Here is a 16,301-nt window from a genome sequence, read left to right as displayed (position 1 = left end):
AAGATTTGAAACAAGTAATGAGCTGGGCAGACAATGTGCAATTGAGAATCGCAGTAAATAAGTGCTTCGTTCTTCAAATTGGTCAGGGAAATGCGAAGACGCAGTATGAAGTCCAACATTTTCCAGTTCCCTCGGTTTAATGTATGCGCGATTTGGGCGTAACTGTTTCGGACTATCTTAAATTTAGTGTACACTGCAAAATGATAGCACAAAAGGCATTCATCATGGCTGCTTTAATTTTTAAAGTGTTCCGTTGTAGAGATAGAAACTTTTTGGTGAAAATGTTCATCACCTTCGTTCGGTCACTTTTGGAGTATGCTATAGAAGTGTGGAATCCGTGCATAATTAAAGATATTGATTTAATTGAGCGTGTTCAGCGATCCTTCATGTGTAGAATTCCAGGAATGGCTGGATTATCTTATCTAGATTGTTTGAAAGTACTGAAATTGGAATCCTTTGAACATAGAAGAGTAGTAAGGGACCTCATTTTTGTGTATAAAATCCTGTTTGGTTTAGTTTCTTTATCTTTTTCAGATTATTTTGAAATGGCTTCGAGGTCAGGTCAACGGAAAAATCATGAATATTGCTTGAAATGGATTAGAGTGAATAAAGAAATTCGAAAAAAAATTTTTGCAGTTAGAACCATTCCAATTTGGAATGCTTTACCCTCACAAGTTTTTGAAGTCCGTTCAGTGTCAACTTTTCAGCAGCGAATATCAGTTCTAGACTTTTCACAATTTTTTTAGGGCACGGCCATGGCCGGAAATCAGCCTTGTCGTTCCCTGGCCTTCATACCCTAAATTAAAGTAAATGATTTTTTTTATTATTATTACATTTATACCTCGCATAGGAAATGTTCGTGCGATCTCGGTTTTTTTTGTAATTCGAAGCTTTCATTGTTTGTTGTTTTTTTTTACTAACATTTTGTATCAGGCCAAAGAATAAAGCATTCTTCTTCTTCTTCATAATTAATTGTAAATCCAAATTGATCTCCAAACCAAATGAGATATACACCTCCCAGAACCACGTGATCTGTTTCCACCCCCTTTGTTCACCGATCCGAATTCACATCACGATTTTTTTCTTCAAATTTTCCTTTACCTCATCTGATGTAATCTTTATCAAAATAATAATATTAATACTAATGTTAATAATAATAACGAAAACTATCTCTTAATGTGCTTCATCTTCCTCTTCCCCACGTGTGGTTCCCATGACGATCACACGTCACGACTCTTCTTCAATACCAACACACCTCTCTCAATTCGACCTTTCCCTCAGACCTTGCAGAAAAAAACCTTGTGTTACATCGTTTCTTCTATCCATTCCCTTAATTCTCCTTTATTTCATCCCTCAAGAAATGTCTTTGGTCGAATCTCTGAACGGAAAATTAAATAAACCAATGTCACCCACAGGGTGACCCATATCTTGCCAAAAGGTGACCATGTGTGACTTCTTTAAGGTCACACTGAGGTGAACAGAGCTGCAATCCACCAGGAGCGACTCCTTGAGGAATATCTGCCTACGAGAGATTCTGATGAGAATCGTTCTACAGAGTAACCATGAAAAATATGTGTTTGCCTCATAATGTCTCAAGCTTGACATATCTAGAAAGCACTCATCGAGGTGTTCAATTTGAGATACTACACGATATGGTTCCTAAAACTTGAAAATTTGACCTTGGGGTCAAATATGTTTGACCTCAGGCGCTAACCATGAAGGTCAAGGCCAATTGCCACCAAAAACTAATCAGCTGAGCGCCAGACCATATACTACATTCCCATAAAGTTTGGAGACGATTAGATTAAAATTACTCAAAAAATAAGGGTTTCGTCGACTCCCCTGATTTGCGACAGTGACCTTGACCTTGACCTTCAAAATTTTATGGCTGAAAGGGACCTCTATAGGCCTGTGATATGCGAAGTTGCAAAAATTTCCAATGATAACTGTGCTCTGCAGAGTGATTTTATACGTAATTACAGACAAAAAAAAAAAAACCTTTTGAAGGTCAAGGCCAATCGCCACCAAAAATTAATCGGCTGAGCGCCAGACCATGAAATATATTCCCATGAAGTTTGAAGACGATGCGATCAAAATTACTCAAAAAATAAGGGTTTCGTCGACTCCCCTGATTTGCGACAAAGTGACCTTGACCTTTGACCTTGACCTTCGAAATTTGGTGCGCTGAAAGGACCTCTATAGACCTCTGATATGCGAAGTTACAAAAATTTTCATTGATAACTGTGCTCTGCCGAATTTTTTTTTTATACGTGATTACAGACAAAAAAAAAAACATACAAACTGACTAACATATCTTGCAAAAACTTCGTTTTGGCAAGATTAAAAAAAACAAACAAAAAAAAACATCCAAGCTGACTAACATATCTTGCAAAAGCTTCGTTTTGGCAAGATAATAAAAACAATTTGTTTGGAGTGTTCTCTTTCCATCAACCATTGTGGGTTTTTTTCAACTTCCGTGCCAATTCACCTCTCTCACTCCTCCCTCTCAAAACAACCATCACACTCTTTCCCCCTCCAAGCTTCCCTCTCACGTTTCTCAAAAACTCCCCCCTCACCCTTCTCCCTCCACTCAATCCCTCACTCACCCTTCTCAAATTCCCCCCCTCCCCCCACATCCACAAAGCTTCCTCCTTCCCTGCTCTCTCACATCCATCTCATCGCTCTACCTCCTCAAATTCTCAACTTTATTCTGCCTCCTCTTATTACTCCCCACTGTACCTCAACCCAGCACCACAGAGCCTTCGTCAGGGTCGTTTGACATGAACCGGTTTGGGGAAATGTTAATGGAAATGAGAAGAGATGCGCAACGAATGCAAAGCCAAATGGATGCGAATGTGCAATGGGTGGAAAACAAAATGGACGCGAATGCGCGCAATGTGCATGCAATGGAAAACAAAATGGATGCAAATGTGCAAACACTGAGGGGTGAAATGCAGAATATGGGGTTGAACCTGCAGGTGAGTATGAAGGAGGTGAAAGGCATAATGGCGGCACCATGTGGCTGAACGAACGAACTGAGGGGGAGTGCGAAATGTGTTCGGTCCGTGATTGAGATGGTTGAGGTCGGGGTAACGAGCGACACCACCGTAATTAATGGGGGAAACATGTAGGGGTGAGATACGAGGGGATAACAGAGATAATATGAGGTAGAAGGGACGACAAAAAAAAATGACACTCAGAAATCGAATGAGGGGCCGAATTGCATGAAACTAAAGAGGAGCACACATAGGTAGAGATAGGAGGGGACAATGGGGTTGAGCATGGGGAATGTTTAGTGACCCGGTGCGAGCATCAGGATCGCCTCCCTCAGGAACAGAGGGAGAGAATGAGCTCCCTCGAAGTGGACTGCGGCCAGGTAAGTCCGGTCGGGCCGTGTGAGGTCGAGCGGGTGCATGATGTGAACGGGTACATGCAGAGTTTGGGGGGGGGGAGTTTGATACACCAATCTTTGATAGGAGGGAAACCACGGGGTAACATCCCTGGGTCAGATTGCGGGAGAGTGTCGGAGTGGTGCTGAGGTGTCGTCCACCAGACGGCGGTCTCCTTGGGTTAACCTGAGGCGGTCCCTTCGGGTGGGTGCCTGGAATGTCCTATCCCTAAGAGAAGATGATCACCTGTCTCTGTTATCATCTGAGCTCAAGCGTTTGGACATCGGGATTGCAGCTCTCTCTGAGGTTCGGAGACCGGATTGCGGCGAGATAATGGTGGGTGGTTACACCTACTATTGGTCTGGTCGCTTTGATGGTTACCATACCCAAGGAGTTGCTGTAGCTGTGTCCAATAAGCTGACTCCAATGATAATTGAGGTAACACCGGTCAACGAGCGTATTATGAGATTAAGGATTCGTCACTCCTTAGGTGTCATTTCCGTGGTCTCTGTTTATGCTCCGACTGAGGCGAGTGATCTCACCGTGAAGGATGCATTCTACGCCACGCTCGAGTCTGTGGTTGATCAGTGCCCCAGACGAGATACACTTCTAGTCTTGGGGAATTTCAATGCATCGACTGGAACTGATAGGGATGGTTATGAGGTGTGTGTTGGTCCCCATGGGTCAGGAACTATGAACCAGAATAGCACTAAGTTCCTTGACTTTGCAAGAAGTCATGGACTTAGGGTGGCTGGTTCATGGTTTCAGCGCCCACAAGCTCATCGCTGGACTTGGTATTCCAACGCTGGCGGTGTGGCAAAGGAGATTGACCATGTCCTCATTGACGGTCGTTGGAGGATGATCCAGAACTGCAGGGTCTACCGGAATACTCAGTTCCTCAATACTGACCACAGGCTTGTTGTAGCAACTCTAAAGCTGCACCTTAAATCCTGGAGAATGGTACCATCCCAGCCTAGGCTGGATGTTGCCAAGCTCAGGGATGAGAGAGTAGCTGAGGAGTTTGTGAACAGGCTGAGTGGACACTTGGGGGGTCTGGGTGCTTTGGGTAGTCCTGAAGAGTTGTGGAGCACCTTTAAGACCACCGTCCTTGATGTTGCCGGTGGATGTCTTGGAACTCACCGCAGGGCAAAGAAGAATTTTGTCTCTCAAGGGACACTGGATACCATTGACCAGAGTTGCAGGGCCAGGCTGAATGGCAGAGCTGAGCTGTTCAGGGAGCTGAGGCATAAAACTGTACGTGCACTGAGGGTGGACAAGGAGGCCTATGTGCGAGGAATCTGTGAGGGGGTAGAGCATCACCTGTGGACAGGTGATTCTCGTCCCGCTTACAGGGGAATTCACGCATTACGTTCATCCAAGCCCATCCCTCGGAGCACTGCAGTTCGAGCAGAGAGTGGTAGGCTCTTGACAGAGGAGTCTGAAGTGAAGGCCCGCTGGGCCGGTTACTTTGAGCGGTTGTACCAGGCTGATCCCCCAGCTGTCGAGTTGGACGTCAGGGGTGTTACAATCCCTGTTGCTGACCCACGAATCAACTGTGGTCCACCTTCGCTTGTGGAAACACGGGCTGCGGTGAACCAGTTGAAATGGGGCAAAGCTCCAGGGATTTGTGGCATCCATGCCGAACTTCTCAAGGCTGGTGGAAATTCTGCACTCGTGTCGTTGCATGCAGTTTTGTGCTCTGCCTGGAACACAGGCATCATCCCAACTGACTGAAAGAGGGGCCTTGTTGTCCCTCTCTGGAAAGGGAAGGGTGATCGCCAAGACTGCAACAACTACCGAGGGGTGACGCTGCTCTCAGTGCCGGGCAAGGTCTTTGCTCGGATAATTCTCGATAGGGTTCGCCACCATCTGCTTGAGCACCAGCATCCAGAGCAGTCAGGCTTTACACCAAAGAGGTCAACGATTGACCGTATCCTTGCCCTTCGTGTCCTCACCGAACGCAGACGAGAGTTTCGGCAGGGGCTGCTTGCAGCCTATATTGATCTCTGTAAAGCGTTCGATTCAGTGAATCGGGATGTCCTCTCGAGGATTCTTGGTCTTCGTGGGGTGCCACCAAAACTGATCGATCTGATGTCTGAACTCTACTCTGGTTCTGAGAGTGCTGTGAAGTGTGGTGGTACCACCTCTGACTTATTTCCAGTTGTTACTGGAGTTCGTCAGGGATGTGTACTTGCCCCCACACTTTTCAGCACTTGTATGGACTGGATTTTAGGAAGGATGTCGGAGAGATCAAGTTGCGGTGCATCGTTTGGGAATGTCAAGATCTCGGACCTTGACTTTGCAGATGATGCAGTCATCTTTGCGGAGACTTTAGACATCCTTTTGGGGGCCCTGGAGGTGTTGAATGAGGAGTCGGAGCCGCTGGGATTATGGGTTTCTTGGGTCAAAACTAAGATCCAGGCTTTCGGTGACATATTGGATGCTGCTGTCCTGTCTGTGTCTGTTTGTGGTGAGGATGTTGAGGTTGTGGAGAGATTCACTTTTCATGTGAATCATGCAGTGATATTCATGTTTTTCTCTTGGCTGCGAGTCAGAGGTCAATAGACGTCTGGGTCGGGCCTGGGGAGTCATGGATTCACTGGATCATGGGGTGTGGCGCTGCCGGTACCTGTGCGGGAGGACGAAAGTCCGAGTCTTCAGGTCCTTGGTACTTCCAGTCTTGCTCTATGGGTGCGAGACTTGGACTCTGACCAAGGATCTGAGACGGAGATTTAATTCCTTTGGTACCAGGTGTCTTCGGAGAATACTTGGCTATCGCTGGTCGGATTTTGTGTCCAACGAGCGGTTGCTGAGAGAGACTCGGATGAGATTTGTTACCTGCATAGTCCGTGAGCGTCAGTTGCGGCTGTATGGACATGTGGCTCGTTTTCCTGATGCTGATCCTGCTCACCAGATTCTCTCAGTGAGGGAGTCTCATGAGTGGAGGAGGCCAGTGGGCCGACCACGTGCCTCATGGTTGCAGCAGGTTGACCACCATCTCAAGGAGATGGGGATGGGCCTGGCATCTGCCTGGGGGATGGCCAGACGGAGGCCCCTGGAGTACCGACGGAAAGTGGACGCAGCGACGCGCTGTTCTGGCACATGCTCCCATACCTGACCTGACCTGAGGGGTGAAATGCAGAATATGGGGTTGAACCTGCAGGTGAGTATGAAGGAGGTGAAAGGCATAATGGCGGCACCATGTGGCAGAACGAACGAACTGAGGGGGAGTGCGAAATGTGTTCGCTCCGTGATTGAGATGGTTGAGGTCGGGGTAACGAGCGACACCACCGTAATTAATGGGGGAAACATGTAGGGGTGAGATACGAGGGGATAACAGAGATAATAAGAGGTAGAAGGGACGACAAAAAAAAATTACACTCAGAAATCGAATGAGGGGCCGAAACTAAAGAGGAGCACACATAGGTAGAGATAGGAGGGGCCAATGGGGTTGAGCATGGGGAATGTTTAGTCACCCGGTGCGAGCATCAGGATCGCCTCCCTCAGGAACAGAGGGAGAGAATGAGCTCCCTCGAAGTGGACTGCGGCCAGGTAAGTCCGGTCGGGCCGTGTGAGGTCGAGCGGGTGCATGATGTGAACGGGTACATGCAGAGTTTGGGGGGGGGGGGAGTTCGGAGGCCTCGTGACCCCTTGTGGTAACAAGAATCCCTGATGTGAATTTCAAGGTGTGCGAGTGGTGTGAGTAACGTGATGTGCGTGTATGGAAATGGATGACGGACGGATCCATATGCGAGACATAATATAAGTAGCGAGCCAAGTAGTGGAGCTATTTCGGGAACCTTGCCGGTTTCGCGCGACCGAGTACGAGGTCTGTGGTGCGTCTCACGCACGGCCTGCAAGCGTGCGTCGACGCAATCTCAATCCGTCACGAGAACACTCCATGTTGGATACAAGCCGGCCTCATGGACGGTTAAAATGTAGGCGAGTTTCAGGTGAATTTGGAACACTCAGGTTCCCATGTTGGTGCGTGTGCGGGGTATCACATGCTGCATGCCGCGTGTTCTGTTTGCGGAACGCGCGGAGCAGGTTCCCAGGACGATACTTTCGGGCAGGCCTGCACGGCAAACCGCACAGATTCGGTGCTCGGGTGACGTCACTGGGGACCTCGCGGCGTGAGGTGCAGGCTCGCATGGCGTACCCCTCGAAGGCAAGCGCGAGTTGCAATGCGCAGGGCGACGGCAAGGCCCCAAGTATCGTCTGACGGAAGGGACGAACAAGCAAGTTGCAGACCGCCGCCCTGGAGGTGCATGGTTCGAGTGGCCTTGCTACGACTACACGGCCCCAGCCAGTATGTAGTGAATATCCTCCCTTGGGCATAGGAGCAATTGTTAGTGGGATGGGGTTAGTGTTAGATAGAACGGCCTCATGGGGCAGGAACAGTTCTCATGTGGCCCGTGGAACGAGTTGGAGGGAATGTTCGGTTAGATTAAAAATGGATTTTGTGAGACACGGACAGACATGGAATGTGTAGTGGGGCCGTAGCTTAGCAGTGGAGTTAAAAGGAACATGCATTAGGATAAGGGATGACGAGGGGCACGAGCTCGTTGGTGGGGACGTAGCTGGAAGTGTGGTGAATTTAAAAAAAAAAAAGGGTGAAAAATGTACAATGAGTGAACGTGGGTCACCGGGCCCGAGTGTGTGAGTGGAGTGAATGTGGAATGCTTGGTGCGAATGAATGATTGGGGGGAGGAGTGAATCCCACCCAAGGGACCCTGGGGTCAGTGTCATGTTAGTTCTTGGGTTAGATAAATTTACCAAAAGGAGGTCGTTCTGTTGTTGGTGGTGTATGAAGGCATGTTGAAATTAGCATATTGAGTAGGGGGCAACCTGGGCACCGAAGTAGTCGGCCAAGGGTCCAAGCGACCGGGTTAGTGTACTGGGCACAGGTGGCCCGTCGGAAACTGGACCCATAGCACTGAGATGCCACGTGGGCATATACGGGGGAGAAGCTGGGGAGGGAACTCCCCGCGTTGATCGGGAGCAGGTAGGCTCGGAGACAACCTCAGGGCCCGGGGTGCCGTAGTTTGAGTTCGGCAGACGGAAGTCCCTGCCAGTTGAGCCACGCTGCCCAGCCACAAAATTGTGCAAGGGCAGCAAAGAAAATTTGTGGGCAGGGCCCAAATTCATAATGGACACAAACACAGGCGACGGTAATCGTGGTTGTTAGAACTGATAGTTTAAAGTGACAGGCGTGTTGAAAAGCCCCAGGGATAGTTTTAAGTTTAAAAAATGCGAGGATAGATAGATGTACACCTTCGCACCATCCATCCCTTCACTCCCCAGAGGCCGCTGGACTCACTGTGGGAAGATTGCTGATCTCTGGAGGTTATTTTTAGGCTCCATTGGGCCTCGAGGCAGAACACTACTCCCCCTTATTCCCTTCACGAAGGAGGTTGGGGGTAGACGAACAGGATAGGTTAGCCAGACAAAGACAGTAAGGGGGTTAGGGACACTTAGAATTATAAAATAAAAAGTAGTCAACCTCCGCCATCGAAGATCGGAGGTTACTGTTTTTACCCCTTTCTGTTTGTTTGTTTGTGAACAGTATTACAGAAAAACTCCTCGACGGATTTCGACGAAACTTGGTGGTGGGATTAGGTATGGTCCAAGGATAATGCCATTAGATTTTGGACTCTGTCCAAAATCCAATATGGCCGCTATGGCGGCCATTTTGAAAAAAATTTGAATTTTTTTTTTTTTTTGCATTTCTACATGTTTTAAGTGATTTCCAACCCCCCCTCCCCCCAGAGAAAAAAGTAGAACCTGTCTGTAAGTCGAAACTGTTAAGTGTCTGTGTTCCTTGTAAATTGCATTTCTCATATTCGGTTGTAATCCTGCTCTGTGTCTCCCTTCCCGATTATCGCCCCCATTATAAATAAACCCCCCGAATTGTAAAATGTTCCAGTTCCTTGCCTGTAGTTTCTTCCATTGGCCCAGCACTGTGTGTATTGGTTATTAGGGAGGCCGTGTGCCGTAAGTTGTCGTTTGGACCGACGGACTTTAGTAAATCTGTTCGGTTTCACCGGACCGAGGTCTCTTGAGCGACCTGATTCGACGGAGTCTGTCGAAGTTGTGATTTCCATGGTAATTTGACGGCGTGGGTACTTGGGTATATTGAAATTGTATTCGGCAATTAACGCGACCACGGTCCGCGAAGGGACCCGTGACCTTTCGGACTTATCCGAGAGTCACGAGCTAAATTCCAGGGTGTTCGGTGGAGACGACCCTACTGACCCTCCTGCTCCCCCTGGTGGTCGTTTATCGCCACCGAACCCTAGCCAAAAAACAATGTGATGTTCAAACTTGGCATGCTGTGCTTGGTTTTCCAAGTGTGCTTTTGCTGCTTTTGCTTTTTTTCTTTTCTTTGAAGACCATCTTATACCCTGTAGACCCCTTTGACCTGACCAATATGGTGGTCTAATCGTGTCTTTCACAGGTGCAAGTAATGGTACACACAAACAAATGGATGAACCACCATTTTATTGTACAAACAGATATTGAGGGAAAAATTCCAAAATAATCATATTTAACAGCAAAGATATCGTGGCATATTTCTTTATTGAAAAATAAAAAATCATGAGCAATGGAAGAAGCGGTGTTTTACCTTATACACCACCCTGGTTAAAATTTGTTATCTGCTTGAAAAGAAATTGTAGTTCTCCTGCAGGTTTGGATTAATTTGAAACAACTTTTACGAAATAGTTTTTTTTCTCTCCAAGAAGTGTTTCTGTGATTCAGGATAGGACAGATAGACAGCATTAGTCTATTATTATTATATGGAGATGGTGGAGCCAGGGCCGGATTTAGGGGCAGCGATCCAGGTGACTGCTTGGGGGTGTTGGGCTTTGAGTGAGCCTGTGATGAAGAATTACCAGGTTTATTAACAAGGAAATTTGGTCTGTCATGCCTGCTCCACCAACACCACTATTCCGATTGACTTGAAATTTGAAGAGGATTTATGTTTCAAGTCACTGATGAAACCAGCCAATTATTTTTGAAGTAAAATTTGTTTATTGGATTCTGCAAGAATCGTGCTTTGCATGACGTCATCTAGTTTGCTTGTTTGTTTGTGTGTTTGTTTTTTTTTCCGCACAGAACTTTCGTGCTTTTCTCTGCAACCGCTTGTCGGATTGAGAGGAAATTTTCACTATTGGTACAACTCGTCATAATTATCTTTACAACATTCTATGAGAGATCATCGGTCACGTGGTGTGGCAGCCATATTGGGGAAACGGAAAATTTGGACCTCTTTATCTCTGAAACCGCACCTAGGGAAAAATTTAGACTTTGCACACAGCAAGTACCCCTCATGGGGAATGAGTGGATTTTTTTTAATGATGTCATGGGTGCCTTCATCATGACGTCGTAATTGCAGATGCAGAACGCCACTTCTGATCAGTATGAAAAATTTGAGGGTTATCTCGGGATGAAATGGTCCACAGAAAAACGGACTCCAGGTCCGCAACTGTGTGTGTGCATGTATGTATTTTGTCGTTTTTGTATCGAACACCTCGATTTGTCCCCTGTAATTGCGGCAGCATGAAGGAGTGGAAGTGACAGCAATTGCACACACCTGATTGACCAGATTGATATTTGCAGTGTTTTAAACTTCATGTCCTTCCTTATTTTCAGTTATCTGTCCTGCAAATGTGGCATCCAGACAGAAAGGTTTATCTTTCTCAGAAACGTTAAGATCTTCTTCTGTAAAGGAAGATGAAGATTTTGGTTCATTTGACAAATGGCAGTCCTGTCTGTTCTGCAACAGGTGAGCAGAAACCCTCAAAATGAACATTCAATCTTTTCAATTCACGGTTTCTAATATTTTTGAAATCTTTTAATATTTTGCATTTTCAGTTTGACAAAAAAAAAGGTAAAATAACTTCTTCTTCTTTGTTTTTGAAGAAAAAACAAGAAGTACAGTGGGACAGATAAGGTCCAGGAGCAGCTTGAGAGTGAAGAAGATGTCTATTTTGAAGAAACAATCCCAAGAACAAGACTTGCAACCTTCAAAATTCAAGTGCACATCTGGTGAAAACAGCACAAAGATCAATATTAAGTTAAACAAACCCAAAAATGTGATCGAAAGGCAAATGCATTATAAGTGTAATATATGCAGTGTGGAAGTTACTTCTCCAAGAAACATCAAAATACACATGAGGACCCACAGAAGAGAACGCCCACACAAATGTTCCACATGTTATAAGGGTTTCTCTCGTAAAGGCCATTTGAAAATGCATATGAGGATCCACACAGGAGAGCGTCCTTTCAAATGCTCCATATGTGATAAAGGTTTCTCTCAAAAAGGCGATTTGAAAATGCATCTGAGCACCCACACAGGAGAGCGTCCTAACAAATGCTCCATATGTGATAAAGGTTTCTCTCATAAAGGCAATTTGAATGCACATATGAGGATCCACACAGGAGAGCATCCTTTCAAATGCTCCATATGTGATAAAGGTTTTACTCATAAAAGTCGTTTGAAAATGCATCTGAGGACCCATACAGGAGAGCGTCCTGACAAATGCTCCATATGTGATAAAGGTTTCTCTCAAAAAGGCTCTTTGAATAAGCATATGAGGATCCACACAGGAGAGCGTCCTTACAAATGCTCCATATGTGATAAAGCTTTCTCTCAAAAAGGCGATTTGAAAATGCATTTGAGCACCCACACAGGAGAGCGTCCGAACAAATGCTCCACATGTGATAAAGGTTTCCCTCATAAAGGCCATTTGAATGCACATATGAGAACCCATACAGGAGAGCGTCCTGACAAATGCTCCATATGTGATAAAGGTTTCTCTCAAAAAGGCTCTTTGAAAAAGCATATGAGGATCCACACAGGAGAGCGTCCTTACAAATGCTCCAGATGTGATAAAGGTTTCTCTCAAAAAGGCTATTTGAAAATGCATCTCAGCACCCATACAGGAGAGCGTCCGAACAAATGCTCCACATGTGATAGAGGTTTCTCTCAAAAAGGCAATTTGAAAATGCATATGAGGATTCACACAGGAGAGCGTCCTTACAAATGCCCCATATGTCATAAAGGTTTCTCTCAAAAAGGCGATTTGAAAATACATATGAGGATTCACACAGGCGAGCGTCCTTACAAATGCTCCATGTGTGACAAAGATTTCTCTCGAAAAAGCCATTTGAAAATACATATGAGGATCCACACAGGAGAGCGTCCTGACAAATGCTCCATATGTGATGAAGGTTTCTCTCAAAAAGGCCATTTAAAGAAACATATGAGGATCCACACAAAAGGGCCGACAGAACTAGAAAATGAAGCATCCTTCAAATACTTCGGAACAGAAGAAAGCTTCCAGGTTAAACACAAAAAAAATGTGCAAAATAATCAGCGAAGCGTATCTTTGCAGAATCAGACTAATTCTGAAGTCATCCCTCTCTCCAATCTCTTCTCTCCAACAAAACCAAAGCTATAAACCAACTTGCAGTGCCGGTATTCTAATATAGCCGTGCAATTATAAATTGGTCACTATTGGAGATCAACAATTTCGACACCAAAATCAGGAAACTTGAACTATTCATAAGATCTTTTCCAAAATCCAATGCAAACTGAGGTTTGACTCAACAAGACGAGAATGAAGAGACGGTGTGATGGAGTTTAACCAAGTGCACAGAACACCGTGTGTCGGACTAGCGGAGGATGTGAATAGCTCAACAGACTTTCGGATGAGATTTCTACACTGGGAAGAAAACAAACCAGAAAAGGGATCCTAACTCCATTGAGCAACAAACTTTAAAAGAAGGTGCAATTGATGGATACGACACAGGAAAACAAAACAGAAACAAACCTAACCACAATGATTGCAAAGAAAAAAAAAAGAAGAAAGACTGCAAAAATAAATATCAGCAGATATACTCCAGCAAATGGGGGAATGACAAAAGTTCAGGCAGATGTTAAATCGAGCTGGACAGGTCAGGGATCGACAAGGAATGCTCCTTGGAATGGCAAAGAAGGTCAAATTTATTGGGATGGAGAACGAGTCATCATAAATGCTCAACATCAAGGACTCCACACCAATGCCTTTTGGAGAATTACACGATTGAAACAATAGGACAAATGCAGGTTTTGTTGGGTCGAAACAGAGTGTACCAGTCACCTCCTTTTGGGATGTAAAAACAACTCCTGCCAGAAAAGCTGTACACAGAAAGACATGACGGCGTCCACTGGCACATTTGTAAACATTTCAACATCCCGGTTCCAGAACAATCATGGAAATGCAAACCAAGTCCGATCCTTGAAAATGAAAACGTAATGCTCACTCATGACAAAATTATCCCGTCAAGTGTCGACATCACAAACAAAGCATTGCGTCTGGAAATGGTGCTTTAACACAAAAAGAAAGTCATAATTGTTGATTGTGGTTTCAGTTCCCAATGACTTTTGGACTAAATGCTCCAAAAATCAGGAAAATGAACAAATACCAGGATCTGTAAAATGAGTTAAAGAGTACTTGGAAATTGAAGAAGTCTGTAATGATTCCAGTGAAAGTCAAAGCTGCAGGAATGATGAAAAAAAAAATCCTGACTGAGTCCTGATAAATCATTTCAGGAAAAGTGGAGGTCATTGGAGGTACAGTGAAGATTTTGAAAAGAGCCCTTGGAACGAGAAGATGAGAATGACATTTCACAGGTTGGTTCATGAATCATTCATGATCCTTCACCAATAGGGCATGGAGATTTTGAGTTCTCGGAGAACTTCCTCCCACCCCCTCAAATCCAAATGGTGATAACCAACGAGATTCAAATGGTGCACTGCATGTTTCTTGTGTGCAACTGGGAGAGAGGAAGCATGTGGAGGGTGCAAGATGAGAAATGAATCAGAGGAAGATAGAAACCACCGATCTGTTGGCGGTGACAAAGTGATAGGCCCATCGACTCAGCTTCATTGTGAGAGATTCCAATGATCTTGAAAGCCTTGGTTTCCACAGCATCAAGCTGAGCAAGATGTGAGTCTGGGAAGTGAGCCCAGATGGGAGAGCAGCACTCCATTCAGCTGTGGTTGGCCTGGGATTTGAGAGGCAGAGCGTTTGGAGAGAAATGCAGGATGCCAGGCGATATCGAAAGCTCGAGATATACCGGAAGAGACAGCCCTGATATCAGGTTCTGTCTCTCGCAACCTATAGCCTTTGCCTGTCTCTGTCCATACCCACTCCCTTAATTTGCAACACAAAACCAATTTAGCCCCTTTTATTATCTTGCCAAAACGAAGTTTTGCAAGATATGTTGGTCAGCTTGTATGTTTTTTTTGTTTTTTTTTTGTCTGTAATCACGTATCGATCACTCTGCAGAGCACAGTTATCATTGGAAATTTTTGTAACTTTGCATATCACAGGCCGATAGAGGTCCATTTCAGCGCATAAAATTTTGAAGGTCAAGGTCACTTTGTCGCAAATCAGGGGAGTCGACGAAACCCTTATTTTTTGAGTACTTTGATCGGATTGGATTGTCTTCAAACTTCATGGGAATATAGTTCATGGTCTGGCGCTCAGCTGATTAATTTTTGGTGGCGATCGGCCTTGACCTTCATGGTTAGCACTGGACGTCGAAAGTTTTTGACCCCAAGGTCAAATTTTGAAATCTTAGGAACCATATCGTGTAGTACCTCAAATTGAACACCTCGATGAGTGCTTTCTCGATATGTCAAGCTTGAGACATGATGACGTCATTTGGTGACGTTTTGAGGCAAACGCATATTTTTCATGGTTACTCTGTAGAACGATTCTCATCGGAATCTCTCGTAGGCAGATATTCCTCAAGGAGTCGCTCCTGGTGGATAGCATTTGAGAATGAAGAATGCACCTCTTTCGCATTCTTCCTTCCTCATTCCGTCCATTCTGTTACTGTATTCCTCGAGTTCCAGCTATTTCTCTCTTATTTTCATCGTCTGTTCTCGGATTTCTCTTATCTGATTGCCTGTTCTTACCTTTTCCTTCAGTTGTGCTCATTGCAAATCGTGTTCCCGTTTTTCCTCTTCCAGCTTTGTTTTCCATTCTTCTTCCAAGTTCTCCCTATCCCGGGAGTTACTAATTTGCTCTTTCTCCACTCTTTTGTTCAGTTCGCACTTCTCATGTTACAACAACCTATGGTTACACCACTCTACTTTCCTCATTTCTCCATGTAATTCCTCCACTGCGTGGGCAAAGTCTTTTTCCAGCCACCAAATTCGTTCCTGTGCTTCAGCCAATTGTTGTGATTCCCTGTACACATAATTTTCCTGAACCTCGTCTGCCTGCCGTAATGCAACGTCCAATTTAATTTGTAACTCCTCAATATAATTCTCATCATTTGTAACTCCAAGGCATTCGCCAATCGTGCCTGAATCTCGTTAATGTACGCGTCGTCATCCTGCTTCGTTTGCCATGGCGCATGCTGTGACCACGTGGTTTTAACCGGTGGGCGGGAGCGTTTTATTCGTGCTGTACGGCCCGTTGTGCTGTTCATACTCACCCTCTCCCTCTTCGTGTTGCGCTGAGGTGGAACCGCGCCACCATTTTGCTACTCCATTTTTCTTTATAATTTCTAAGTTTTACACCCAATCCACTCAAAATAAAATAAAATTTGGAATTTGCGAGCGACGTTTCCCCCCCCCCCCCCCCGTGCCTCTCGTAACCAATGTTCGGGGTGCGAACGGCACCAGATGTTGTTGAATTGGTGTCCTGCAAATTTATGGAGGTGGAGGGGTTCGCATCCGACTCCTGACGACCACTTGTTGAAGATTCGGTAGCGCTTAACAGCACCGCCGTCTCACGGGTTATATCGCCGGCTGGTTTGGCAAAGGTCTAGGGTCACGCACCTTAGATCACAATACCAAAGTACCCCTGTGCCTTCACAGTTGAGGATACAACCTGGCTACAGAGTGGGTTT

The 16,301-nt window shown here is 45.4% G+C and overlaps 1 protein-coding gene across 1 annotated transcript in view; it reads left to right on the top strand.

The window, feature by feature from the left end:
• The window catches only part of LOC147021218 (uncharacterized), a 93,320-nt gene extending 77,384 nt beyond the window's left edge, over positions 1-15,936 (top strand). The window contains exon 4 of the mRNA XM_085893701.1: positions 11,631-15,936. Coding sequence (XP_085749827.1) covers positions 11,631-12,853 — 1,223 coding nt within the window. The 3' untranslated portion in view covers positions 12,854-15,936. The remainder of the gene's footprint in view (positions 1-11,630) is intronic.
• The last annotated feature ends 365 nt before the right edge of the window (positions 15,937-16,301 follow it).

Source organism: Eptatretus burgeri, chromosome 8 (assembly GCF_056783735.1).
Source record: "Eptatretus burgeri isolate ZD-2024b chromosome 8, Ebu_testis_v1, whole genome shotgun sequence".
NCBI classification, from domain to species: Eukaryota; Metazoa; Chordata; class Myxini; order Myxiniformes; family Myxinidae; genus Eptatretus; species Eptatretus burgeri.
Note: the sequence above shows the minus strand (reverse complement) of the source record. Positions and strands in the feature narration are given on the sequence as shown.